Source organism: Danio rerio, chromosome 21 (genome assembly GCF_052040795.2).
Source record: "Danio rerio strain M-AB ecotype USA chromosome 21, GRCz13ab, whole genome shotgun sequence".
Lineage (NCBI taxonomy): Eukaryota > Metazoa > Chordata > Actinopteri > Cypriniformes > Danionidae > Danio > Danio rerio.
In genome coordinates this window covers 8,434,020-8,461,946 of record NC_141041.1, presented here as the reverse complement: position 1 = coordinate 8,461,946, position 27,927 = coordinate 8,434,020, and the positions used below count along the sequence as shown (strand labels likewise).

Here is a 27,927-nt window from a genome sequence, read left to right as displayed (position 1 = left end):
CTTTTGTTGCATGTTTTTGTGTGGGAGGAAACCGGAGTACCCGGGGAAAACCTACACTAACATGGGGAAACATGCAAACTCTGCACAGAGAGTGTCGATTGGCTCGCTTAGCGTTTAAATTAACGACCGCCTTGCTGTGGGGCAACAGTGTTAGCCACTGAGCAACCGTGTCTCCTGAACTTTGAATTGATGAGGAGGGAAAAGGGATGGATGGGGGAGTTTCCAAATCGAAGATGAGGAATGAAGTTTCGGCTGGATATTTATATTAAATTTGGAATGATCCGACTGGCTAGTTAGTGATTAGTGTTAGGGATCAGCTGTAGTCAATCCTATCACGTGCTCCTCTCGAAATTAGTTTGTGAAACTTCACTTTGTTCATTTGAATAACAACAAATGCATGTACTGATATAATAATATAATAATAAACATAATAATAATAATGAAACAGCTTCATGATTCGTCTAGCCTCTCTTGTAAAAAAATATGTATTTGATGGACAACAACAATAGCTAAATTAGCATTCAAATTAATTTTAATATGGGCCACTTTTGATGCTTCACACCTTTTATTGCTCTTTCTTTTATTTCAAGAACAAGGTCCAAGACTTAGAATAAAAAAGTTACTAGTAAAAAAAGTTACTCTATTTAAAAACAATACAGTAGCAAAGATGACTTCTCTTATGTCAGATTGTATGTTTTCTTGCACAGCTGGATGTTGGACTTGAAAAATAATGGTTTGCATTGGCCAAAATCTGATTTAAAACTTATTCAAAAAGTCACACTGAAGCAACAGCCAACAGATGATTCGGCCTGGTCTTAAAGCCTTTTTCAATTGACCTTTGTCATTGAGGGGCGGGTCTTCCGAACCACCCGAACCCTCCCCTGGCTAAAGACCTAGTACACTATGGCCAATTTAGTTTATCCAATTCACCTATAGCCCATGTCTTTGGACTGTCGGGGAAACTGGAGCACTGGAGGAAACTCATGTTAACACGGGGAGAACATGCAAACTCCACACGAAAATGCTAACTGACCCAGTTGTGGCCCGAACCAGTGACCTTCTTGCTGTGAGGTGACAGTGCTACCCACTACACAACCACGCCGCCCTACTGTATATATTATATAAATATATAATAAATAATAAAAAATTTTAGTGTATTTCATGGCCTTTAATGACTTGCCCTAATTATAAAAACAAGTTCCCAAATTCTCTCTATCAGTGTGTGTGTGTACTGTATGTGTGGGCACATATGGTTTTACATGCACAAGTGTGTTTGTGGAAAGATGTCAAATTGGCTTATTCATTATAGAAACCAGATTCCTCAGCGCTGAGCGAAGCAGTGAAACAACACACACACACACACACACACACACACACCACAACAAAACAGTCATACACTCATACTGTAACACTTCACAGTCATCTGTGCACATACCAGCAGATTATGACCTAAATATCTGCGTCAGCTTTCATTTTCAGACAGAGATGGAAAAGTTTCCTCAATATCAGAAGATGTGACTGACGATTCCCTTCATTTACTGCGGTAAAACCAGAAGTGTAGAATCAGCAGAAAGTCAATGAACGTACAGTTGCAGTCAGAATTATTAGCCCCTCTGTATATATTTTCCCCAATTTCTGTTTAACGGAGAGAAGATTTTTCTAAACATAATAGTTTTAATAACTCATCTCTAATAACTGATTTGTTTGATCTTTGCCATGATGACAGTAAATAATATTTGACTAGATATTTTTCAAGATGCTACACTGTAAAAAATGTCCAGATTTCCACAACATGCTACAGTAATTTTCACAGTAAATTACATTAGTATCACTTTACAGGATTTAACTGTACTAATTCACAGTAATCTGTTGTATTCATAGTTTTATTGTGAAATTATGGCAGGATGCATGATTACAGCAAACTACTGTAAAAAGAGCTATTTCTTTTGCATTTTAGTTAGAGGAATTCAAACTCTTTTTATTTCTTAACTTTTATCCCAGTATTGGCACTTTTTTTGATATTTATAAATAACAGAATGTTTTTGTAGATCCAAAAACAATTTGGCTACATCTTCAAAAATAACTTTAAAAGAGAAAATCATCTTGCTTTAAAACAACATAAATATAATAGTAAATTTGAATTTTTGGGTGCACCGCCTCGTTTTATAAGGTTAACATGAAAATAATAAATATTTTTTTAATGAACATAACTTTGTTCCTAGCCAAAAACATAATAAACTGGAACAAAAGTAATTGATGTATAAAACCAAACACTGTTAAACACCCAAAATGATTTCAAAGGGTAAATGTCACAATGTATAGCCGGAGAACGCCTGCTTTACAGTAAAATAAAGTTAATTCTACAAGATAATACTGTGAAATGACAGTAATAGACTGTACTATATATTGTGTAGTTAAACTGTATGGCTGTAAGTTCATAGTAATTTAATTTAACAAAATCACAGTAAATTACTGTGAACTACCTCAAGGTAATTTGCGGTAAACTTACGTTCAGTATTTTACTGTGAAAGTAATGCAATTATTATCCAGTAATTTACTGTGAATTTAAGGTAATTTTTACAGCGTAGTATTTTAGCTTAAAGTGACATTTAAAGGCAAAACTAGGTTAATTAGGCATGTTAGGGTAATTAGGCAAGTCATTGTACAACTATGATTTGTTCCGTAGACAATCAAAAACAAACACTGCTTAAAGGGGCTAATAATGTTGACCTTAAAATAGTTTTTAAACAATTAAAAACTGCTTTTATTCTAGCTGAAATAAAACAATTAAGACTTTCTCCAGAAGAAATAATATTAAAGGACATACTGTGAAAAATGCCTTCCTCTGTTAAACATCATTTGTGAAATATTTACATCATTTTGAATTAAAATCTCTCGCTGTCCTCTATGTCCACAGTTGCCTCATTTATTTCGAGGCAATTTCTTTCCTAAATGCTTTCCAAATGGTTTTAGTAGACGAGGTTGATACTTTGAACTTTTTTGTCTAAATTGAAGAGGAGCATCTGAGTAATGTTCCTCTGGGAGACGACGGTAGAAATAAGAGACGGAGAGAAGAAAAGAGAAATAAACGCAGTCAAATACAGAAGAGCGTGTGTCTGCTGTTGCTGAACTCACACTGACTCCTGGACGATACAGACACTGAATACAGTTTGGATACTGACTCCCTTTAATAACACACACCATTCACAAACACACACAGGTTTGTTTTCGTTAATCATGGGGACATTCTTTAGGCATAATGGTTTTTAGACTGTACAAACTGGACACTACTTGACAAAAGTCTTGTCGTCGATCCCAGTTGTAAAAGCAACAAAAACTAACTTAACTTCTAGTTGATCATTTGGAAAAGTGGCATTTTGAAAAAACATTTAAAAAACAAATAAAAGAAAATAAATTGTGATTTTTTTCATTTTTGGATTAACTATACCTTTTAATTAAGCGTGTAACAATACGCGTATTCGTATTGAACAGTTCGGTACGAGACTTTCGGTTCGGTACACATTACAAACCGAACGATTCAGATTAATATCTAAAAAGATAAAAGAGAATAAGAGTACAAAATATAATGTTTTCCGTGCAACAACGCTCAACAAGGCATCCCAAATGACCTGACAGGCAACATGCTGCCTTCCCCATTCCTACATAACGTTCATGTAATCCTCCAATAACCAACAGTGGGTCTGGCGTTTGGGAACACTTTGGTTTCGGTACATTTATAGCAGTGGATATGAGACAGGACTCAAAATTGTGACTGTTTTGGTCGCATATGCACCCGAAATTTTATCTATGCGACGTCAAAATATATTTGGGAGTGCATAAAATTGATGTCGTGCACCCAGTTTTCACAGCAAAATGTTCACCACGTGCGCGGAATTAGGAGGCATTTACGCACTAAGCATCTTTGCACCTAAAAACGCCAAACGCAGAGCTCAGGTATGGTTTAAGTAGGTTGCAGTAAACAAAGTCTGCAATGCTTGCCCCTCCTTCAAGCTCTTCTTATTGGCCCACTGCGCTATGCGACGCGAATGGATTGGTTAATATCAGCTGTCAATCACTCAGTTCTAATGACAGGGTGCTACAGCCGCGGAAACGTAAAGGTCTGGATGCGAGAGAATGAAAACAACACTGACAGATTTAGTTTTAGAAACCACCTAAAGTTACAAATAATGGCACATCTGATTAGTGATCATGTAATGAATGTCAATCCAGCATTTACACTTTTCAAAGAGTGGATAAAAGACTTCCAGTGGTTAAAGTCCGCTATGACTAAAGCATTCAAAGCCGGTGGGACAGAGTTTTCAGGTAACAGTGTTAAGCACGAGATGTTCTAACCTCATTTAATCCTTCATTTAATCATCACGATGCTGTCAGTCGTGCGACTGACACCTCATTCACCATCGCTAAAGAGCATGCATTCACTAAGATGAAACTAATATTGCAGCGCATGAAAAGACCGTTACTGCTATTAAGATGCGGTATGCAAATAATAAGTTATAATATCATCTGTGCAATATTCGACACCACCCGTGAAAGCACAGCACAGTTATTATTGTTAACTAAAAATAAGGCCGGTAAATTAAAATCAGAGAAATCATCTGGCTTTTTTCTTTTTTTGCTGTATCAAAAACATACCGAACTGTGACACCACTATGTCGTAAGGAACCGAACCGTGATTTTAGAGAACCGTTACACCCCTACTTTTTATATATACATTTTTTCATAAATTAATATCCATTTCCATATCATTGCTTAAAGGGGGCCTATAATGTCCATTTTTACAAGATGTAAAGTAAGTCTCTGGTTTCCCTGGAGTGTGTATGTGTGTGTGTGTGTGTGTGTTTCAGGCCAAATACCACACGGATAATTTTATAACTCTTTGAAACTGCCCCTTTTAGGCAGTTTCTTCTTTGATTCAAATTGAGCTGCGTTGGTAACTCACTTTAAATTCAAATGAGATTGTGCTCTTTTCAAAGGAGGGCGGAGCTTTAAATGCCAACGTGTCAGCATAGTGGCAGGTTTAACACTCAATGGTGGACGGCTGCTTCTCACTCAGGGCTGTTTATGCTAATAACGGAAAAACGTCACTAATGGGTGGGGCTTTCCCCCACTGATAACACATACAAAGGAAGAATGTTAATCAGTGTTTCTGCAGACTGTTTTTATCAAGTGTGATTATAAAAAGTAGAAATAAATCATTTTTCCCCACTAGAGACTGGCTATATTCAGAAACTGCGGCCACACAACTGTGTTTAAACCCCTTATGAAAGTGATTTTTGCATAATAGGTCCTCTTAAAGACAAAAAGCATGGAGATCTTCTGTTTCCCTTCACTCTCTAAATCCCTGTCCGTCACTTTCCTGCCCTCTTTCACACTGACGCAGGACTCTTTCCTTCAACTTCACACTCTCATTGTTCACTGTGACCCACAGCACAATCTTCCTCTTCCACACACTTCCTGCTTCCTGCTTCTGAGCAGAGCCATTTCCTCCGCTTATTTGGACTAATATATTCAGAATCAGGGACGTTGGTTCCCTATCACGCTCTTAGACACATGTGGTTGCAAGAAAAGACAAAATCTTCTTAGTCTAATGTTTTCACAGTCCCTTTGAGTCACTGTGTGTGTGTGTGCGCGTATCAAAACACTCAGATTGTAAGCTGTACTGATGCCTGCCACATATGTAAACTTTCCATAGTATTACAAAGTCAGTGTGTTAGAACTGGAAGCATGAAAAAAGGTCCTCTCTGGTCTGATTTAATCTTTCAAATCTCAAGCATTACACTCCACCCACATCCATTTAACAGAGGAAGAGCTCACATACTAATGGAAAGGCTGTCGTATTTTATTAACCCTTATGTCCTTGTAGACTGACGTAACTATTTCTTCTGTGGGCATCAAAGACTATGGGACTTTGAGAGGAAATGTGTGGTCAAGCTCCAAATAAAAAATAAGAAAATAAGGAATATAAACATCTCATATGAAACCACAAACAAATATTTTCAGTGAATAACAACTCAAAAATAAGCATGTTCCTCCATTTATTATTGGAAAATAGTATGTATTTATTATATGATAATAAATGCACTCAGCGGCCACTTTATTAGGTACACCTTCCTAGTACCGGGTTGGACCCTCTTTTGCCCCCTGAACTGCCTTAATCCTTCATGGCACAGATTCAACAAGGTACTAGAAATATTTCTGAGATTTTGCTCCATATTGACATGATAGCATCACGCAGTTGCTGCAGATTTGTAGGGCGCACATCCATGATGCGAATCTCCCGTTCCACCACACCCCAAATGTGCTCTATTGGATTGAGATATGGTGACTGTGGAGGCCATTTGAGTACAGTGAACTCATTGTCATGTTCAACAAACCAGTCTGAGATGATTCACGCTTTATGACAAGGTGCTTTATCCTGCTGGAAGTAGCCATCAGAAGACGAGTACACTGTGGTCATAAAGGGATGGACATGGTCAGCAACAATACTCAGGTCGGCTGTGGCGTTGACACAATGCTCAAGTGGTACTAATGGGCCCAAAGTGTGCCAAGAAAATATCCCCCACACCATTACACCACCACCAGCAGCCTAAACCGTTGATACAAGGCAGGATGGATCCATGCTTTCATGATGCTGATGACAAATTCTGACCCAACCATCTGAAAGTTGCAGCAGAAATCAAGACTCATCAGACCAGGCAACATTTCTCCAATCTTCTATTGTCCAATTTTGGTGAGCCTGTGTGAATTGTAGCATCAGTTTCCTGTTCTTAGCTGACAGGAGTGGCACTCGGTGTGGTCTTCTGCTGCTGTAGCCCATTTGCCTCAAGGTTCAACGTGTTGTGCGTTCAGAGATGCTCTTCTGCATACCTCAGTAGTAACGAGTGGTTATTTGAGTTACTTTTGTCTTTTCTTTCTGTCTGGCCATTCTCCTCTGACCTTTGGCATCAACAAGACATTTGCACCCACAGAACTGACTGGATATTTCTGAAATACTCAGACCAGCCCGTCTGGCACCAACTTGCCACGTTCAAAGTAAATGACCTTTCTTCCCCCATTCTGATGCTCGGATTAAACTGCAGCATCGTCTTGAGCATGTCTGCATGCCTTAATGCATTGAGCTGCTGCCATGTGATTGGCTGATTAGAAATTTGCGTTAATGAGCAGTTGGACAGGTATACCTGATAAAGTGGCCGGTGAGTTTATATTATATATGAAAATATTTGCATTTAACGAAACACGCAAACATATAAAGTATTAGCATATTTAAATTCATATTTTAATATTTAATAAAATATTAAAAATTTAATATTTTTTAAGCTGAAATTTCATAATTATTGCTTCATCGATTATAAATCATTATATAATATGCTAATTTGCTGCTCAATATTTTTTTATTATTAGTATAAATATATTTATAGTTATATATAATTAGTTAATGCATTGGCTAACACAATAAGCAATAAATCTGTATTTCTACAGTTTAATTTCATTAAAGTTGGTTTACAGGCTTATAGTCCCTTTTTTTATCAGGGGTCGCCACAGTGGAATGAACCTCCAACTATTTCGGCTATTTATATGTTTTATGCAGCGGATGCCCTTCCAGCCACAAGAAGAATTGGGTAAACAAAATTGGGTGTGTCCTAGTACTGGGTTGCAGCTGGAAGGGCATCCACTGCATAAAACATATGCCGGAATAGTTAGCGGTTCATTCCGCTGAGGCGACCACTGATGAATAAGGGACTAAGCTGAAGGAAGATGAATGAATGAGTCACTTTAAGGGTCAGACAGTATAGAAATGCCATCTTAAATAGACAGCTCAGCCAAAATTAAAAACACTGCTATAATTTCTCACTCTTCACTCATTTCAAGTCTGTTTGGTTTTCCTTTAGCTAAAAACACAAGAAACTTTTTTAAAAAGTTGGTCACAGCTTTTACCTATTGATATCAAAAACTGCTGGCTTTCAATATTGTATCCTATTCCAAAATATCTTCTTTGATGTTTAACAAATGAAAGAAACGTATAAAGATGTGAAACCAAACTTTAATTATTAGATTAAGGTTTGAAGTCACACCTCCACACACTCAAATTACTTTTGTTGCTTGTGGAGTTGAAACAACACTATTCTTAAGATTTATTGGAGGACAACTTACTTGTTTTATGTTCAATCCACTTCAATTTGTTAAATTGATTAATTTACTTAATCAATTTGTGTTGGGACAACATGAAGGAACTTTGTGGAATCCAGCTTTTTTTTTTTACAGTGCAGTTTCACTTTCTTATTGTGTGTAAATTAGATATATTCTTCATATTATTATAGAAGAACATGAAGAATATAGCAGTTTCTAGATCTCAGTGTGCGTTTGTGGCCCTGATAGAGTCGTGATTACCCGTGCAGGGACTCGAGGGCCGAGGCGGGAGTGTTTATGCCGGTCTGAGTGGTTTATCAGCTCCTAACACTCGCAGGATTTCCGCTTTGGGATTGTCCGTCCAATTCCTGAGTTCCACAGGAAGCGCCGAATAAAAAGCATGAGAAAAACGCCCAAAAGCATCTCATTTCTCGGCAGTCGGATCACGGGGAGCATCGGGACGGTCACCGCGCGGTGCTCTTCATCAGACTGAAGAAGAGTTTATAAGAAATGCTGGCGATGGAGAGGCGCGTCAGAGCGCGCGACAGGTGGACCGAATGGCCTCGGGCTCGGCAAGGCATCACGTGATATTATTGACAGGGTGAGTGTTTGAATAAGTTTTATTTGCATTGATTTTTTTATTTGTGTTATGAAAACAGGTTTCTATATATAGTTTACTTTATGCAATCAATTATTTGAACGGTTGAGAAAGAGGTCTCTGACTGGCAGGACTTTAACAATTACTTAGAGATAGAATGAATAATTCTAAAATAGGTAATTACTTAAATGTATTTATATACTGTTTATATTTATAGGTAAATATTTTATAATTCTAAATTCTATTATCCAAATTGTTGCCACACACACACACACACACACACACACATATATATATATTCATACAGACAGACAGACAGACAGACAGACAGACAGACAGACAGACAGACAGACAGACAGACAGATAGATAGATAGATAGATAGATAGATAGATAGATAGATAGATAGATAGATAGATAGATAGATAGATGAAGTGCTGTCTAAAATTTTCCTCTGAAATAAGCATTTACCTCTGCCTCATATGCAGTTATTTCACATTAAAGGCAATAACTGAAAAAAGTGTTGCATGCAGAACTGTTGCAAACAATTTGTTTGTGTTGAATTTAAACAAACAAATTAAATTGAATAATGTTCAACACAAATACATTTTTTACAACCACTTAACGTAAAAAAAATTGAGTAAATCCAAGCAATCATCTTTGAATCATTTTTTTTTTCAGTGTAACCCATTCATTGCCATTATAGTGAAAGCCTGAGGAAAAAAAAATAGCCGGCACTTTGGATTTTAAAGAGCCCATATTATACATGAAATAAGGTCATATCTTGGTTGTAAGGGTCTCCAACAACAGTCTAATATGCATGCAAGGTCAAAAAACACTTTCATGGTCTTATAATCTGCATTTATTTTTATCTAATTATCCCAGCGACTCCTGTATGAATCGTCCAGTGATTCATTTGTTCCCAAACCCCTCCTTAGCGCGAAGCTAATCTGCGCTGATTGGGCCGATGACAGTCTGTCGCGATTGGTCGACTGCCTTCAGTCAGAGAGGGAAATGGCCAATAGCTAATCAGCAATTTAAAAAGTAATCACAGTTCATACACGCTCGATAGTGTAGAAGTGGACTTTAGCTGCCACACTATGGCGAGTGGATAGTGCCACGGATAACCGAACGAAGGAGACAGTCGTGTACTCGCCATACCACACACACACAAAAACACACACACACCTCCGGATGACAACGCTCCTGCTTCAGCCCGCACCCGCCAGGTTTTAGCCTGAGAACCCGCTCCGTTTTCTGCCCGCCGCGCCCGGTCCCGCTAGAGCGGAGAACACAACCAAACATCACCCAGTATACAGTCCAGACAGCCAAGCTGTCTGTATCAAAACACACACACAGCACAAAGTACACAAAGCTCGTTCGTTCGTTCGCTCTCTCTCTCGCTCTCTCTCTCTCTCCCCGCGCCAGATTTCTGCGGCGCGGGAATACATTTCCGAATAAATCGCGGGAGCAGAACTCTAGCACGGAGCTCCATAAACAAACAGCACGCGTCGCGTTTTTAACGTGACTTTGCACGCGATAAGATAATATATCCAGTTAACTTGATACAGTACTCGCGGTTACAAGTAACAAATCACAACTAAATACATTTGCAAGCTAGAGTAAACGAGGCAACAACTTTAACCGCACGTACTTACACTTGAGAAATGTAGGAAGAAACCCATCCTGACGTCCATCAGTTACTCTTTACTGATCCTTCCTTTAACAAACTCAGATGAAGTATTCTTTGTAGCATGTAGCTTACAGAAGTTTCCAACTGCTTGGCTATAATGCTGATGTTTCATCTTTGGGTAGAGACTCAATATAATATCCATCTGCAGTGTGACTTCAATCGACCGGCATGTTTGTGTGCGTGTGTTTGTGGGTGTGCGTGTGTTTGTGGGTGTGTGTGTGTTTGTGGGTGTCTGGGTTACTGCGTCAGAGGGCGGGGCCTCAGGTTTGAAATCTCCCGGGTTTGCGCGTGCACGTGAAAAACTTTGTTTCGTTCGTACGTCATGGCGAAACACCTAATGAGTCGGTATCAAGGCGACTCGTTTGAAGCACTATGATTCGACTCTTTTATAGATGAATCAACAGTTTTAAACACTGTATTCTTACAGATTTAAGCCTTAGCTGGATACTTCACTTCACTTAGAGCTGTGTTACACACTACATGGAGGGGAATTTTCAAAAACCCATAATATGGGCTCTTTAAGTCTTCATACAAAGTAACATTTTTACTAATGTGAAATTATTTGAATGTCTTTTTTTTTTTTTTTTTTTGCTAATAGCTTCTTAATAAACAGACATTCAAACAATGAATCATGAAATAAAAGTTATTACAATGTGTCTTTAACTTAATATGATTTTATGTAAGTTGCCCAACTGGATTTTAGCATAGCGTTTTTCTTTTGTCCCTGCTTTCCTTAATTTTAACCATCGTTTCACGCCGTGGTGTAAACTGAGCTGCTGTTGCGGGTGAATTCCAGCGGCGATTGCGTCACGCGGGTCTCCGTCAGCGCTGGCGGGAGTGTTTCTCCGGGACGTCCCGATGAAGGAGGGGCAGTAGTGGTGCGGTGACCCCCCTGCTTGCTTTGACAGTTCTGAGAGACTCTACTGAGTGTGCAAAAAAAAACCTCCTGAACCGAGCAAGCGGGACCCGCGCGCAGGGTTTGAGTATCTCGTGCCAGCGTAAATTTGGGCACATGCGCGTTTTGGGACTGTCTGTAGATAAGATTATTCCTGAGTTTGGTGGGAAACTTTGTTTTTTGGGACTCGCTGGGGGACCAGTCTCTTACATCCTCGCAGAAGCGGTTAATCTCGTGGACAGGAGCAATCCAGTGAGTCATTGTGCAAATAAATAGCCTATTTTAATGGTGTGCATAATGCATGCGTCAAGCGCTGTTTTATTATCTATTTATGCAAGCAACTGCTTAGCACTGGTTATTGTGTGTGTGTGTGTGTGTGTGTGTGTGTGTGTGTGTGTGTGTGTGTGTGTGTGTGTGTGTGTGTGTGTGTGTGTTACTATTTTTGTAGTGAGATCAGACTGAACTGGATCAACATTGGAATCTGTGAATGGTTGTAAATAGTGTTTTGGGGAAAGAGCACCGCCTGCTGGTCATTTGAATATTCATACACAGATTGTTTAGTATGGCATATTATTGCTGGATTACTTAGCATGCGTCCTGACCACTGACTTCCTTTGTTAATGTGATGGCTTGTGTTATTCTTTTTTTTAAAGAATGATTTTTTTAAAAACATTTTTGATTCTTTTTGTATTATTCAATTCCATTTTTAATCCCACTAGTAGTTCTGTCAGAATTACTATATAGATATAAACACATTTCGCAACATGGTGGCTCTGTGGTTAGCACTGTGACCTCACAGCAAGAGGGTCACCGGTTCAAGTCCCGGTTGGGTCAGTTGCTACTTCTGTGTGAAGTTTGCATGTTTTCCCCGCGTTGTAGTGGGTTTCCTCTGGGTGCTCCGGTTTCCCCCATAGTCCAAACACATGTGCTATAGGTGAATTGGAACTAAATTGGCCGTAGTGTATGAGTATGTGGGTGAATGTGAGTGTTTGGGTGTTTCCCAGTACTAGGTTGCAGCTGGAAGGGCATTCACTTTGTAAAACATTTGAACACCACAGTTGGTGGTTCATTCCACTGTGGCAACCAATGCTAAATAAGAGATTAAGCGGAAGAAAAATGAATTAATTATTAAACACATTTTGAGAAATAATGTCAGAATTGCTAGATATTCTCTCACAGTTCAGACTTTTCAAACACACTCTAAAATGCTGGGTTGCTTTTTACCCAACTTTGTGTCAAATATGGGCAAACTCAACATTGGATTAATTTAAATGACACTTTAAACCACTGATTGGGTTTATCCATATTTGACCCAACATTGGGCAAAAGTTTAGCATGTGTTCATGTTCTTGGCAGGTTGGATTAACCCAAATTCTCCCAAAGAATTCATTTTAACAAGTATGAATACTACTATTTAAAAAGATAGGTCTAAATCCACATCCAGATGATATCTTGTCTGGACAGTGTGAACGTTAAAGGGCCATGAAACCCCCTCGTTTCAGCAGGTGTTTTCACACCTCTACTTTGGAAAAGTCAGAAAAGTGGGCGTGTCCAGCTCTGTTTAGGGGGAGTGTCGGAGGAAGAAAAGTGGGATGGTGTGGGAGTGTCTATTTGGGCACGCGCGAGTTTCAGAGTCCAAATACACACACACACACACACACACACACACACACACACAGGAGAAAGTGATGGTGTTTAACCTACATGGACATCTGTAGTCGAATTATTTGCCAAATTAATAAATGTTGGACTTTAACAGCAGTTTGGCTCTTTCAATTAGGGAATTTATTCATGCCCCTCGCGACAAACGAGATATTTGATTTGAGGATCTGCTCTAAGCGTGTATTTTTCATGCAATGTTTGATACCGCACGGCGAATGAGAGAAAAAAAACCTCCGCATTTCCCGGAAGCTTAGATGCACACAGCAGGTAGTGTCAGAAAGCCGTGTGTGTTATTCCGGTCACTAAATACGGTGAAAACCCTACACGAGGTTAAAGTTTGGTTGTGGTGCTAACATGTTTACACTCGGTGCAATGGTTAACTTAGTTCGATACGAACAAACTGAATAAACAAAGAGCACTGGTCGCTCACTCACCAAATCTGTAGAGACAGAGCAATCACCAGCAACTAGAGCCGCGTCTTTATGAAGAGAATACTACAAGCGAATCCAGATCTCAGCGTTTGCAGATGAGAACAGCTCTCAGGTAAACAATGTTCCTCCTTAGACACGTAAGTTATTGTTGTTGAGCGTCGCGTACACTGTTAATCCACATGTGAGACTGAGCTCTCACAGAGAGAAAATGAAAATGAAACTTAACTGCAGCAAACTATAAAAGCAACACTTCACGCTTGTTTTGCCAATACAACGTGGTGTGAGTGTCATCTAAGCACTGTGACAGTAATGAATATTAATGAAGTTGCACAATAGAGCGCGCTGATTGGTTTGAACCAAGCCTTCCTCATGCATTAATGCATCACACTCTAAGATGTAATAAGACTCACTCTGGCACAGACGTCCAGTCTGCACGCTGGAATACAACGCTATTATGTCATGACCGTGACGTAGCTTCAAAAATTAGTTTCAAACCGGAAGTACGAATTTGCTTGAAATAACGCAAAAACAACCAATTTACACTTTTTAGTGAAATATAGGTGTCCTAATAGTGTTATTAGCAGTGTGGGACACATATACGACTGTCAACAGCTCAAAAAATGTGTTTTGGTGTTTCGTGAACCAGGACTAAAAATATCCTTATACATGTTGCTACAATACAAGAGAACTGAACCACAAGTGTGAACTGTGAACACACCAATAAACTTGCAATTAAAGCCAGAATTGTGAGATTTAAAGTTAAAAAATGCATGTGAAAAAAAGCTGTAAGGCATCAGCATTTTAAAATTGTCTGTGGTTTAAACAAGATTGCATTCATACTATCTTTTATGCCATAAAAAGTAGTATATACTGCTAAGCAGTATGCTAGCATTCTATTCCAAATATAATCTCATGCACCAACCGCTGGCCCTCCATTAGTCGTAACTCTTTCCGCTTTTAATTAGAGCCATTATTTGTAATTATATGTAGCGATGTGGATCTAAATGTCAGTGTATGTTGACATACAGAGTTTACATTCATTTTGAGACTTTTTTTTACACTTTTGGGAACAAGGTGGCTCAGCGGTAAGCACTGTGGCCTCACAGCAAGAAGTTCGCTGGTTTGAGTCCAGGTTGGGTCAGTTGGCATTTCTGTGTGGAGTTTGCATGTGGCTTTCCTCCGAGTGCTCCAGTTTACCCAACAGTCCAAAGACATGCACTTTAGGTGAACTGGATGAACTAAATTTTCCATAGTGTATGTGTGTGAGAATGAGTGTGTATGGGTGTTTCCCAGTACTGGGTTGCAGCTGAAAGGGCATCTGCTGTGTAAAACATATGCTGCAACAGTTGGCGTTTCAATTCGCTGTGGCGACCTCAGAAATAGAGACTAAGTCAAAGGAAAATGAATGAGTGAATGTACACTTTTTGTACAAAAGACTTTTTTTGTACACTGCCAAAATTATTTTCTTTTTGTACTATTGTTGTTTTCTATTGCAAATATCTCATATATCTATTTTTTCTGTTATATAAAAAAACATATAACAAATTAAGTTATTATTAAGTATCACATATAGCAGATTCTGTTAATGAGGGAAGAATTTTATTTTTTTTTTATTTGAACTTTGAACAATTTTATTTTATTTTATTTTATTTTAAATTTTATTTGAACAACACTTTTTTTTCTCTAAGTTGAATTTCATCAACCAGCAACACACTTTTTTTTTTTAATGGCACCTATTTTACCCCTTTTTCGAGATTTAAGATAAGTCTTTTAGTTTAGTTAGTTAGGGGTTCTGGTAGGTTAGATGTTGACGTACCTGAAGAGTTTGGAGGAATGCTGTGGAGACTATTTAAGGACCGGGCAGGAGACACGAGATTTCCGGGAGATTATTATTCATTTGCAGGCATCTGGGAGTATCTATGCATTTGCGGGAGACTCTCGGAACTTCCGGAAGTCTTGGAAAGTCTGTGATGATTGATGATCAGAGAGAACCGAAAAGATCTTTTATTCAGATCTTTTATTAAGACAGGATGTTGCTTTCCGCACATCCTGTCTTGTTGACATAATTATATGCATTACTACGGAGACATGTTAATATGCGGCTGTCAATCAATTCGGTGGGCGGGGAAACCGAACTCCTATGTCATGTCATGGTGGGCCTTAAAATGGGAGGGATTTGGATCCTATTTTCATGTCAGGAATTTTAAAAAAAGAGACTTATTGGGTTTATATCACCCCAATATGACTGTGGACACACTATAGCTACACACAGTTCTGTCCAAACAGCTTACAAAAGATGATTTTCATCAAAGGTGCCCTTTAAGCATATCGTCTCATTATCCTTTACTCACCCTCCACTTGATCTAAAACAAGTAAACTGAAGAATGCCGTCATTGACTTCCTTAGTATTATTTGTATCAACTACAGAAGTCAACAGCTGTTTTTCCTCAATATTTAGCAGAATATTTAGGGTCAGAACTACCTCTTTAAGACTTCAATTGGTAATCAACAAGAATATTAACAGCCAATCAGAATCCTGCTTTAAAGAGCATGCTCAATTAAAGCAGCAGACAAGAAGACTGCAACATGCTTATATAGTTCTTGGCTTGAATGGGAATTTACACTCATTTAGTGTAACACACTGAACCGGGATCTAAACCAAGGGTTACTTTTGCCGATGCACAATGCGAGTCAGATATCTGGCAAGATTTACATTGGACACGTGGAAGTGTTTACATGTTTCGGTGATCAGTCGCTGTAGCTCAAATAGCTTGTTGGTGTGGAGCTGTAGAAAGCATTAAATGTTTGGCAGGAGATCTGTGTGAACGTCATCCAGAAGTCCTAAACTACTTTATTGGATCATTTTGGTGTGGGACGCTCTGCGGTGGGCCGTCCTGATCAAACTATACAGACACGTGTAAAGAGTTACTGACCCACAACGCTCAGGCTGAGACGGTAAACCTCCCCAGAGCTGTGAACATGGCGATATTTTCATAAATATTATATTGGACAATCAGATATACATACAGTAGAAGTCTAAATTATTCCCCCTCCTGTGAATATTTTATTTATTTTTTTAATTCCTAAATTAATTAATAATATTATAATATTTAATAATAATTCTGGAGAAAGTCTTATTTGTTTTATTTTGGCCAGAATAAAAGCAGTTTTTCATTTTTTACAAAACATTTTGTTAAGTATTATTAGCCCCATTAAGCAATATTTTTTCGATTGTCTACAGAACAAACCATCATTAAGATGAAAGAAATCAGTTGTTAGAAATGAGTTATTAAAACTATTATGTTTAGAAATTTGTTGAAAATACGGGAGCCTAATCATTTAGGAGGGCTAATAATTCTGACTTCAACTGTGTGCGCGTGTTTTTCATGATCATTTTTCGAAATGTAGCATTTTAATTTAGCAAAATTTATCACAGTGTAAAATGTTATTAGTTACTTTACTTTAAAAGTGAGTAAACTCATTGTAACTTGGAACTTTTAAGTTGCCTTAACTTAATTTTTACAAATATGCACAGTTAGGGGCGATCACAGCGAACAAGCTTTTACTTACCAAAAATGCGAGGTGCACCGCAGTGCCTTTTTTGTTAACAAGAAAAAAGAAGCGCTGTGTTTTTTTTTGTCACTAGGCAAAGACTGAATCAACTGCGTATTGTGCGCGAGCACTGTGGTTGATATTGTTATAAATGTAATATTTAATAATATTGTGATATTCATTCATTCATTCATTCATTCATTTTCTTGTCGGCTTAGTCCCTTTATTAATCTGGGGTTGCCACAGCGGAATGAACCGCCAAATTATCCAGCAAGTTTTTACGCAGCGGATGCCCTTCCAGCCGCAACCCATCTCTGGGAAACATCCACACACACACAATTTAGCCTACCCAATTGACCTGTACCGCATGTCTTTGGACTGTGGGGGAAACCGGAGCACCCGGAGGAAACCCACACGAAGGCAGGGAGTACATGCAAAGTCCACACAGAAACGCCAACTGAGCCGAGGTTCGAATCAGCAACCTTCTTGCTGTTAGGCGACAGCACTACCTACTGCGCCACTGCCTCCCCCAATATTGTGATATTCAAGATTTGTAAAGTCATACAGCTCTGGATAACATGAAACAGCAACCACAAGTCTCTCCTCCATCTTTAAAAGTCTCTGTAGTGGTCTTGACAACACAAACACTGCTGTCCCCTCAACAGAAACCCCACCTCTGCTTTCATTTGATTGGAGAATGAAAGAGACGTTTTTTCTGCTCAGAGTTGACTTTTTTCAACTGCGAGTGCATAGCTTGCAATGGCAAAACCACAAGGCGCAGCAGGCAGTTAAAACGCGAAGCGCACAGGGCGCATAATCAGCATGCAAAACTCTCACGGCCGTTAGTAAACCATTCAAAAAAGCACCTTTTAACGCAAAAAGCGTGTTCAGTGTGATCAGCCCCTTAAATTGATTAAAAGCAGGTTATATCAACAAGTTATATCAACAAAAAATTTTTTAAAGTGTAGTCAAATTTGGACAATGCCCTTTTAAAAAAAAAAGTTGTCATGAATCAGAAGCTGATATAGTGAGGGGTGCCGAAACTCTGCGTCCCAAATTGCCTACTAATATTGTAAATATACTACCCGACTGTCAAAAAAGTATGTTCTATAAAGTATACATGCGCCATTTTGTCATGATCACGTGACCTACCCGCGTCAGTTGCGTCGCTTCACTCCCATTCATGAATTTTCTCGTGGGGCATCATGGGATATCGTAGTTTGCATTGGACGCGCACTTCAGAATCTCACCATATAAGTAGTAAGTCATCCGGGTACTTCTCGCATACTCTTTTTTTCGAATTCTATGAATTTGGACATATACTCAGCTCGCATACTGTTTTAGGTTACTATATAGCATGGATGTATGTGCTTTTAGACGCAGCCCTAGTAAGAGCTTGATTAGCTGACCTAGGTGTGTCTGATTGGGGTTGGAACTAAACTTTGCAGGACACCGGCCCTCCAGGACCTAGTTTGTGCACCCCTGATATAGTGTATTCCAATTTATTGTTTTATTCATTCATTTTCTTTCGGCTTAGTCCCTTTATTCATCAGGGGCCTCCACAGATTAACCGCCAACTTATCCAGCATATGTTTTACACAATGGAGGCCCTTCTAGCTGCAGCCCAGTACTGGGAAACATCCACACACACTCATTCACACACACATACTAGGGCCAATTTAGTTTATTCAATTCACCTATAGCGCATGTCTTTAGACCAGGGGTCACCAAACCTGTTCCTGGAGAGCTACCTTCCAGCACATTTCAGTTGCAACCCTGACCAAACACACCTGTTTGTAATTATCAAGTGCTGCTTTAGGTACTATTAATTGGTTCAGGTGTGTTTGATCAGGGTTAGGACTGAATTCTGCAGGAAGGTAGCTCTCCAGGAACAGGGTTGGTGACCCCTGCTTTGGACTGTGGGGGAAATTGGAGCACCCAGAGGAAATTCACACAAACACAGGGAGAACATGAAAACTCCACGCAGAAATGCCGACTGGCCAGGACCCGGGCCAATCAGTGACCTTCTTGCTGTGAGGGGACAGTGCACTGAGCCACTGTGTCACCCCCTTATTGCTTTATAAATCCAATTAAAACTGCTTCCCAAATGAGAAAGAAACTGGATTTAATTTTGTCAATAGTGAATTAAATAGATGGTTGAGATTTGCTATTGGTTGGTCCCGCCCTCACACAATTAACCACCAATCAGAGATCAGATGAGAAGGGAGAGAGACGTTAATTTGATTAAAAATTAGGTGGATAAACAAATAAATAAAAAAATAGCAAAACAAATTAGATGTACATTTATTTACACTTAAAAAAATCGGCTTGTTCAAACTACTTATTTAAAATGAGCTAAATCAACACAATTCTTCATTCATTTGTGTTGGGACAAAATTAAGGAGTTGTGTGGAGTAAGATATTTAAACAAAATACTACAATATTAAATTTTAAAAATCTGATTTGATTTAATGGTGACTTTAAAAATCCCAAAAGTGAAGTTTTACTCTTTAACATTTAGTAGCACTTCCCTAATGCACATTTTACCAGCCTGCACATGCACACAGGACAAAACCATTAAGAACAGAACAGGGTAAGATAGGTCGTTAATCTCCAGAAAATATGAGACAAGAGCTCATTTAAAGTGCTTCTTACACACACACTCACACAGGTAGTGGTAGGTCTAATAGCGGAGGCTTTAGGCTTGTTGTCAAAAGCTCTCCGGGGAACACAGAGATCAGTTTTACACCGCTCTGTAAAGCTGAACTCATTAAAGCAGCAATAACCTGATGATTACTGTAAGCTGTTCAAGATGAGAGAACATGAGCATATACATACGTTCAGGAAGAGAAATGACTTTTAATATAGCTGGCTTTGTTTCATTTGAAGCAGGCATGTGTGTGTGTGGTTGGTCAACATGCTGAATGCTGTTTCTGTAATCAAAGCCATGTTTTTAATAACATATTCTAGGTTATGTTCATATAAATATTACTTATTGAAGTAATATTTAAAGTCTGCATGAACTGGAAGCTCCGACCATTATTTTACCGTATTGTGAAAGTTCCTAGGGAAACAGAATATTAAATGAGAAAGCAGTGGGCGTGGCTTGTTTTTTTCTACTGCGAGCTGATTGGATGTAGTAAAGTAGGCATTTTTTATTCAGAATGATCAGGAAATTTGTTTTAGAAGAGTTTTTTTACAACCTAAAAGACTCTTCCTGCTCACCATCTCTGTTTGTTGTCATAACTGACAGTTGGAGGGGCGTGGTTAAGTATATTAGACATGCCCAATACCTCAAACAGATGTAATCTGAAAATTTAAAGAGCCCCTATTATGCATTCAAAAAGGTCATATTTTGGTTTGGTTGTCTCCAACAACAGGCTGATATGCATACAAGGTCAGAAAACACTTTCATTGTCCTATAATTAGCTTTTATTTGTACCTAATTACTCCTATATGATTTGTTCAGCGATTCATTCCCAAACCCCTCCTTAGCGCAATGCGAATCTGGCTGATGGGCCCGATGACCCAGTCTGTTGCGATTGGTCGACTGCATTCAGCCCAAGACAGAAAAATGCTCACCACGGCTTATCAACATTGTTGAAGTAGTCAGAGTGCAGAGTATATGTGCGAGCCCAATGCAGGAGTGCAATAAAGCAATGCAGTTAAACTCCAGCATATTGCTCTATTCTTAACCACGACACACATTCAGTATTAATCCACACAGTGGCAAAAGCTGAACTATTTTGAAACTTGACCATCGCAGCTGCACGTGTGTAGGAACAGCTGACCGTGGCCATAGCAATGACAAACGAAGGAGGATCGCGAGCTCACAAACGCATTTAAATCAGTAAAAAAGTGGCATGCGTTGCATTTTCAACGTGGTTTCAGATGCGATATGAGAATATAAAGAGTTAACCAGATACAGTACAAGCCACGTGGAGCGATTACAAGTAACAAAACACAATAAATACATATTTTGCAAGCTAGAGAAAACAAGGAGGCAACCATTTTAATTGCACTTACTTACACTCGTGAAATTGAGGAAGAAACTGATCTATGAACTGTGCACTGATAAAGTTGCTGTCAAGCTCTGACAAAGTCCTATACATCATTAGTCTTTTCTGATCTTTTATTTAACAAACATCCGATGAATCCCCCACTGCAGGGTAGAATAATGCATTAATCACCAGAATGTTCACGTCGTAATATTCACTCGTCTTCAGTCAAGATCAGTCCAAAACACACCCACACTCTGCTAGCTATTGACGAGCAAGGCGCATACATTTTACTGGATCCGGCACAGAACATATTTGGTAGCGTTTCGTGTCAATGTCGATACGAACAGGCAAAAGATCTGGATGAACGACAAATAATTTGAACGACTTCCGAGTTGAATCTTTTATTAAAAAAATCTATATTTTTAAACAAGGTGCACTTTCAGATTTAAAACTTAGCTGGATGTTTTCATTGACTTAGAGATGTGTTGCACAATGTTTGGAAGGTAATTTTCAAAAACTCATAATAAGGGCTCTTTAACTGAAAACAAACAGGAAGTCAGCTTCAGATTAGTTAAAGATTACCAGGGCAAACTATTTTTTTTTCTTAATGACATGCACAGATGAATTGTTAACCACAAAACTAGCAACATGAGTTAACAAAATTATATGGTTAGTTTTGGTTTCATTTCTACTTTAAAACCTGTACTACCTTATTTCTTTATTATTATTTTTTATTTATTTAATTATTGATTTTTTTTCTCTTTGACTTTTGCTGCTATACTTGTCTACTGATACCCTTGCCTTTGTCCTTTTTTGCTTATGTTTGTATGTTCACTAAAACCAATAAAAAAAAAACTGTACTACCTGAGATTTTCATGCTACAAATAAAGACAAGGAATATGTTTTCAATCATTACAACCAAAATGAAAATGAACAGTGATGATAATTATGAGGAAAGCTGTGAATGTATTCTCAGCATCTTGTTCAACTCGATCGGCTGTGATTTGTAATGCTCGTCTTAACGATGATTCATTTTCTCTAATTGTCTGCCTTTAAAAGTGCATTAACTCTCTCTCTCATGCTGAAACATGAAATAGGTCATAACTGTGAGCTTTTGTAAAATGGTTATAAATGATATGTCTAATCCTTCATGTCGGTCTGAAGAGCAGTTGTGTGTATGATGAGCTCCAGCTGCTCAGTGAAGCACTTTAACATACAGAACATTTGCTAAATACTAGTGAAGTGCTCTACAGACTCTTACATCTAATCTAACATCTAAAGAACTGACTAGCAAGTTCTTCATTGTGCACTAAACATAATGTATTATTTTAAATGAGAGTATTATCTATCTATAGCATCCATCCATCCATCCATCCATCCACCCACCCATCTATCTATAGTATCCATACAGTACATCCATTCATATACAGTATCTATCCACCTTTCCATCTTTCTATTCAGTGTCCTTCCATCCATCCATCTATACAGTATCGGTCTATCTATAAATCCATAGTATTTATTCATCCATCTATCTACAGTATCCATCCATCTATACAGTATCCATCTATCCATGCATCTAGCATCCATCCATCCATCTACAGTATCCATTCATCTATCCTGTCCATCTATCTGTACAGTTTATTTGTGAGTGTATTATCTATCTATAGTATCCATCCATCCATGCATGCACCCATCTATCTTTAGTATCCATGTATCCATCAATTCATATACAGTATCTATCTATCCACCTATCCATCTATCTATACAGTGTCCTTCCAACGATCCATCCATCCATCCATCTACAATATCCAACCATCTTTTTTACAGTACCATCCATCCATCCATCCATCCATCCACTTATATACAGTACCCATCTATCCTCCTATACATAGTGTCCTTCCATCTATCTGTCTGTCCGTCCGTCCACCTACCTACCTACTGATCTATCTATCTATCTATCTATCTATCTATCTATCTATCTATCTATCTATCTATCAATCTATCAATCTATCTATCTATCTATCTATCTATCTATCTATCTATCTATCTATCTATCGAATCCATTCATCCATCTATACAGTATCTGTCTCTCCATCCATCCATCCATCCATCCATCCATCCATCATATCTATCCATATATATATATACAGTATCCATCAATCCACCTATCCATCTATGTATACAGTGTCCATCCATGCATCCATTTATCCATCTACAGTATCCATCCATCAATCCATCCATATACAGTACCTGTCTATCCATCAATCTATTCATCCATCTATATACAGTATCCATCTATCCACATATCCATATAGTGTCCTTCCATCCATCCATCTATACAGTATCCTTCTATCCATAAATCCATCCATTCATCCATCTATCTACAGTATCCATCCATCTATACAGTATCCATCCATCTATACAGTATCCGTCTATCCATGCATCTATCTATCCATCCATCTACAGTATCCATCCATCTATCCATATACAGTATCCATCTATCCACCTGTCCATCTATCTATAGTTTCCTTCCATCCATCCATCCATCCATCCATCCATCCATCCATCCATCCATCCATCCATCCATCCAAAGTTTCTATCCATCCATCCATTTACAGTATCCGTCTATCCATCCATAGTATCCATCAATCTATATACAGTATCTGTCTATCCATCCATAGAATTCATCCATCCATCCATCTATATACAGTATCCATCCATCCACACATCCATACAGTGTCCTTCCATTTATCCATCTGTCCAGTATCCATCTATCAATCCATAGTATCTATTCATCCATCTATCTACAGTATCCATCCATCCAGCCATTTATATGGCACGGTGGCTCAGTGGTTAGCACTGAGGTTGCTGGTTTGAGTCCCAGCTGGGCCAGTTGGCGTTTTCGTGTGGAGTTTGCATGTTTTCCCTGTGTTGGTGTGGGTTTCTTCTGGGAGCTCCGGTTTTCCCCACACTCCAAAGACATGAGCTATAGGTTAGTTGGATTACCTTAATTGGTCATAGTATATGAGCGTGTATGGATGTTTCCCAGTACTGGGTTGCAGCTGGAAGGGCATCCACTGTGAAAAACATATGCTGGAATAGTTGGCGGTTTATTCCACTGTGGCGACTTCTGAAATAGAGACTAAGCCGAAGGAAAATGAATGAATGTTTTGCAAATTTCAATTCTGATCTGTAAAATGTGCCAAAGCGACTGAGAAAAACTGTAATATGTCTGTATTTATCTTTCAGGTAGCTGATTAACAGCTGTACCAGAGGGAAACAGACACACCTGCAGTCTCTCTTTCTGCTGTCAGACACACCTGAGAAACAGACAGACTGACAGAGATGTACACAGCGCTTCTGCTCTCCTCCTCTCTGTTTCTCCTGCATGTGACCTGCACACGTCAGACTCACGGTCATCACGGGTAAAAACTCACATAAACACACACACACACACACACACACACACACACACACACACGCACACAAACGCACTCACATGCACTCACTCACACACACTCACACACACACACACACACACACACACACACACACACACACACACACACACACACACACACACACACACACACACACACACACACACACACACACACACAGTTGTCTGTAAAGTCAGTTCACATGCTCTGGGGCATCAGGGGTCACGGGAAGGTTAAAGGTCAGTGCATATAATAACAGCTAATTACATTAGTCAGTCACGTCCATTTAGAACTGATAGACAGAAAGCTTCTGAGATATAATAATCCAAATGTCTTTAATAAAATAAACGCTGGTCCAAAAAATGTTGATTTGTGTTGGCAGAACATGAAGAAATTAGGGTAACTTATTAGTTTTTACAAATTTAAGTGGATTGAACATAAAACTAAATTGTCAAAACTCAAGAATTGTGTTCTTTTATTTTAAATTAAAAATTTGAACAAACAGTTAACATTTTTGAGTGTATAGTAATTTAATATAATATAACATAATATAAAATAATTATAATATAATAAAATATAATACAATATAATAATTACAATATAATAAATACAATATAATATAATATAATAAAACAATATAATTATAATATAATATAATATAATATATTAACATATAATAAAATATAAGATAAGATAATATGTTAATAAAGAACAATGTTCTTTTTAATATAATTATGACATTTATTTAAAATAAATTATAACAATTTATTTGATTTAAGATTATTCTGTAAGCTGTATACATGCATGCTTACAAAATAAATAATACAGTGCTCAGCATATGTAAGTACACCCTCACAAATCTATCTTTTAAATTCATATTTTTAATAGGAAGCTCTACAAAATAATTTTTGTGCATGTACTTTAGATTAGTCAGTACTGAAGCCAAATCTGGAGCTAATCTAACAAAATAAAATACGATGACTGTCCAAAAACTAGTACACCCAAATTTAAGTTATAGAAAAATATTAAATACAAAATTTTTAAAAAGAGGAGGAGGAGTGTTTTTTGCAATATTTTACTTAAATTTATATTGTCTTTCAATTTCTAAATATGTTTGATGACTAAAATATTATTTTGATAAACAAATCTGTTTAATAAGTCTGTTTTGTTAAAATGCACCAAAGTGCATTGCCCATAAAAGAAATGGTTAAAAATATTCATTTTCAAAATGGGATGTGCTCAATTATACCGAGCACTGTATATGAATATAAATCATCAATGTGTATACTGTTGAAAAGTTTGGAGTCTTTTAAATATATTTTAATCCATCAACACTGTAAAAAAACAGGGTTCAACACAATTCATCCATGTTTTCCCAACACAAAACAAATAAGTTAATTTAATTTAAATTTAACTGCATTTAACAAAACAAAATTAAGTTATCCCCAAAAAATCTCAAAAACTGTATTGCTTCAGCTCATTTTAAATAAGTAGTTCAAAACATATGAGTGCATCAGGCAAAGACATTAATAATGTTACAAAAAATATTTAAAATCAATGTACAGTAGTTATTTAAAAAAAATGTATTTTTGAATCAAGACCACATCAGTTTTTAGCACTTAGAATAGTAAACGTTTCTTGAGCATCAAATCATCTTATTAAAATGATTTATAAAGGATGTGACACTGCATGAAGACTGGACTAATGATGCCAAACATTCAGAAATACAGTTGAAGTCAATTAAGTCAGTTAATTTTTTTTCTATTTTCAAATATTTCCCAGATATTATTTAACAGAGCAAGGAAATTTTCACAGTATGTCTGAAAATATTTTTGCTTCTGGAGAAAGTCTTATTTGTTTTATTTTGGCAAGAATAAATTAAGTTTTTAATTAAAAAAAAACATTTTAAGGTCAAAATTATTAGCCCCTTTAAGCTAAATTTTTTAATAGACTACAGAACAAACCATCGTTATACAATAACTTGCCTAATAACCCTAACCTGCCTAGTTAACCTAATTAGCCTAGTTAAGCCTTTAAATGGCACTTTGAGCTGTGTAGAAGTGTCTTGAAAAATATCTAATAATATATTATTTACTGTTATCATGGCAAAGATAAAATAAACCAGTTTAGTAGAAATGCGTTATTAAAACTATTATGTTTAGAAATGTGTTAAGAAAAAAATTCTAATTCTAAATAAACAGGGGGATAATAATACAGGGGGGCTAATAATTTTGACTTCAACTGTACATCCCAGAAATAAATATAGAGGAAAGTTAGAGGAAACTGAGCTCTCATATGGAGAATGATCAGGTGTGATTTGTTCACAGACTACAACAGAGTGTAAAAATCTTAATGGTTTTGTGGGTCTCGTCTATCAAATCTGATCTTTATTTTGTATTTTCTATTGGATTCAAGGCAGGTGATTGGCTGGGCTATTCTACAGCTTGATTTTCTTTCTCTGAAAGCATTTGAGTTTTCTTGGCTGTGTTTTGGATCATTGTCTTGCTGAAATGTCCACTCTGGTTTCATCTTCATCATCCTGCTAATGTAGATGTTGGACTAAAGCAGCTAATATTACTTTACAATGAGGCAGGGCAGAGAGTTGCTGAAGAACTACTAAAAGATTTCAGCTGCTGTCTGGGCTTTCACTGCCTTTCTACACCTTTCTTTCTTCATGTGTTCAATACTTTTTCCGTGTCATTTCATTTTATCATGCATTACTTAATTTGTAATAAGATACGTTTTCTTTGCAAATATGGATTTTTTTTGGTTGTTACCAACATCTGGAGAAAAGTCAAGTCAACTGCACCTTTAGAAATATGTTTTCCGAGAAAAATGGGGACGTGTTTAATACTTAATTTCCCTGCTTTATGTGTGTGTGTTTCAGGAGGAGAGTGTGTGTTGGTGATGTCTGGAGTCGTCGTGTGTCTTACAGCACAGAGTCTTTTCTTCAGCCTGTACACAAACCCTACATCACCATGTGCCAAAACCACCACATGTGCAGCACGTACAAGTAAGAACAGCACAGGAAAACACAAATCAAAACCGTACCATGCACCAATAATTCACTGTATTGCGTGTTATACAGGACCATCTACAAGGTTTCTTATAGGCAGGTGAGCAGAGCAGCTCCTAATCTACAAATTTACCCAGAATGCTGTCCGGGGTGGAGGCGCATGCATTCACACAACTGCAACCAAGGTAAATAGAAGGTCATATTGATTTAAAGGTGCGATAGTTGTCTTCAGAATTTTTTTTTTGTTATGCTGCTTGAATGTCTTTTCTTCATATTGTGATAGAAATCATTAAATAAAGTGGACCAAATGCATTTATATGTATCTCAACCCTTGTGTACTGTTTAAACTGACTACTTTTTTGTTATGTTAGTGGTTGTTTTCCCCCATTGACTTCCATTTTTTGATTGCAAAGCCATGACAGCATATAATCATGCATTCCTGATTGTTGGTGGTTTTTCCCTGTTGTGAAGAGGTAAAATGTGTCATTGTTAC

The 27,927-nt window shown here is 37.7% G+C and overlaps 1 protein-coding gene across 8 annotated transcripts in view; it reads left to right on the top strand.

The window, feature by feature from the left end:
• The first annotated feature begins 8,569 nt into the window (after positions 1-8,569).
• egfl7 (EGF-like-domain, multiple 7) overlaps positions 8,570-27,927 on the top strand; it is a 37,227-nt gene continuing 17,869 nt past the window's right edge. For 2 of the 8 annotated variants that reach the window (XM_087300256.1, XM_087300254.1), the window contains exons 1-4: positions 8,570-8,753; positions 24,252-24,403; positions 27,306-27,431; positions 27,507-27,619. In XM_087300256.1, the coding sequence (XP_087156382.1) occupies positions 24,324-24,403; positions 27,306-27,431; positions 27,507-27,619 (319 nt within the window). In that variant the 5' untranslated portion in view covers positions 8,570-8,753; positions 24,252-24,323. 8 annotated transcript variants of the gene reach the window in all.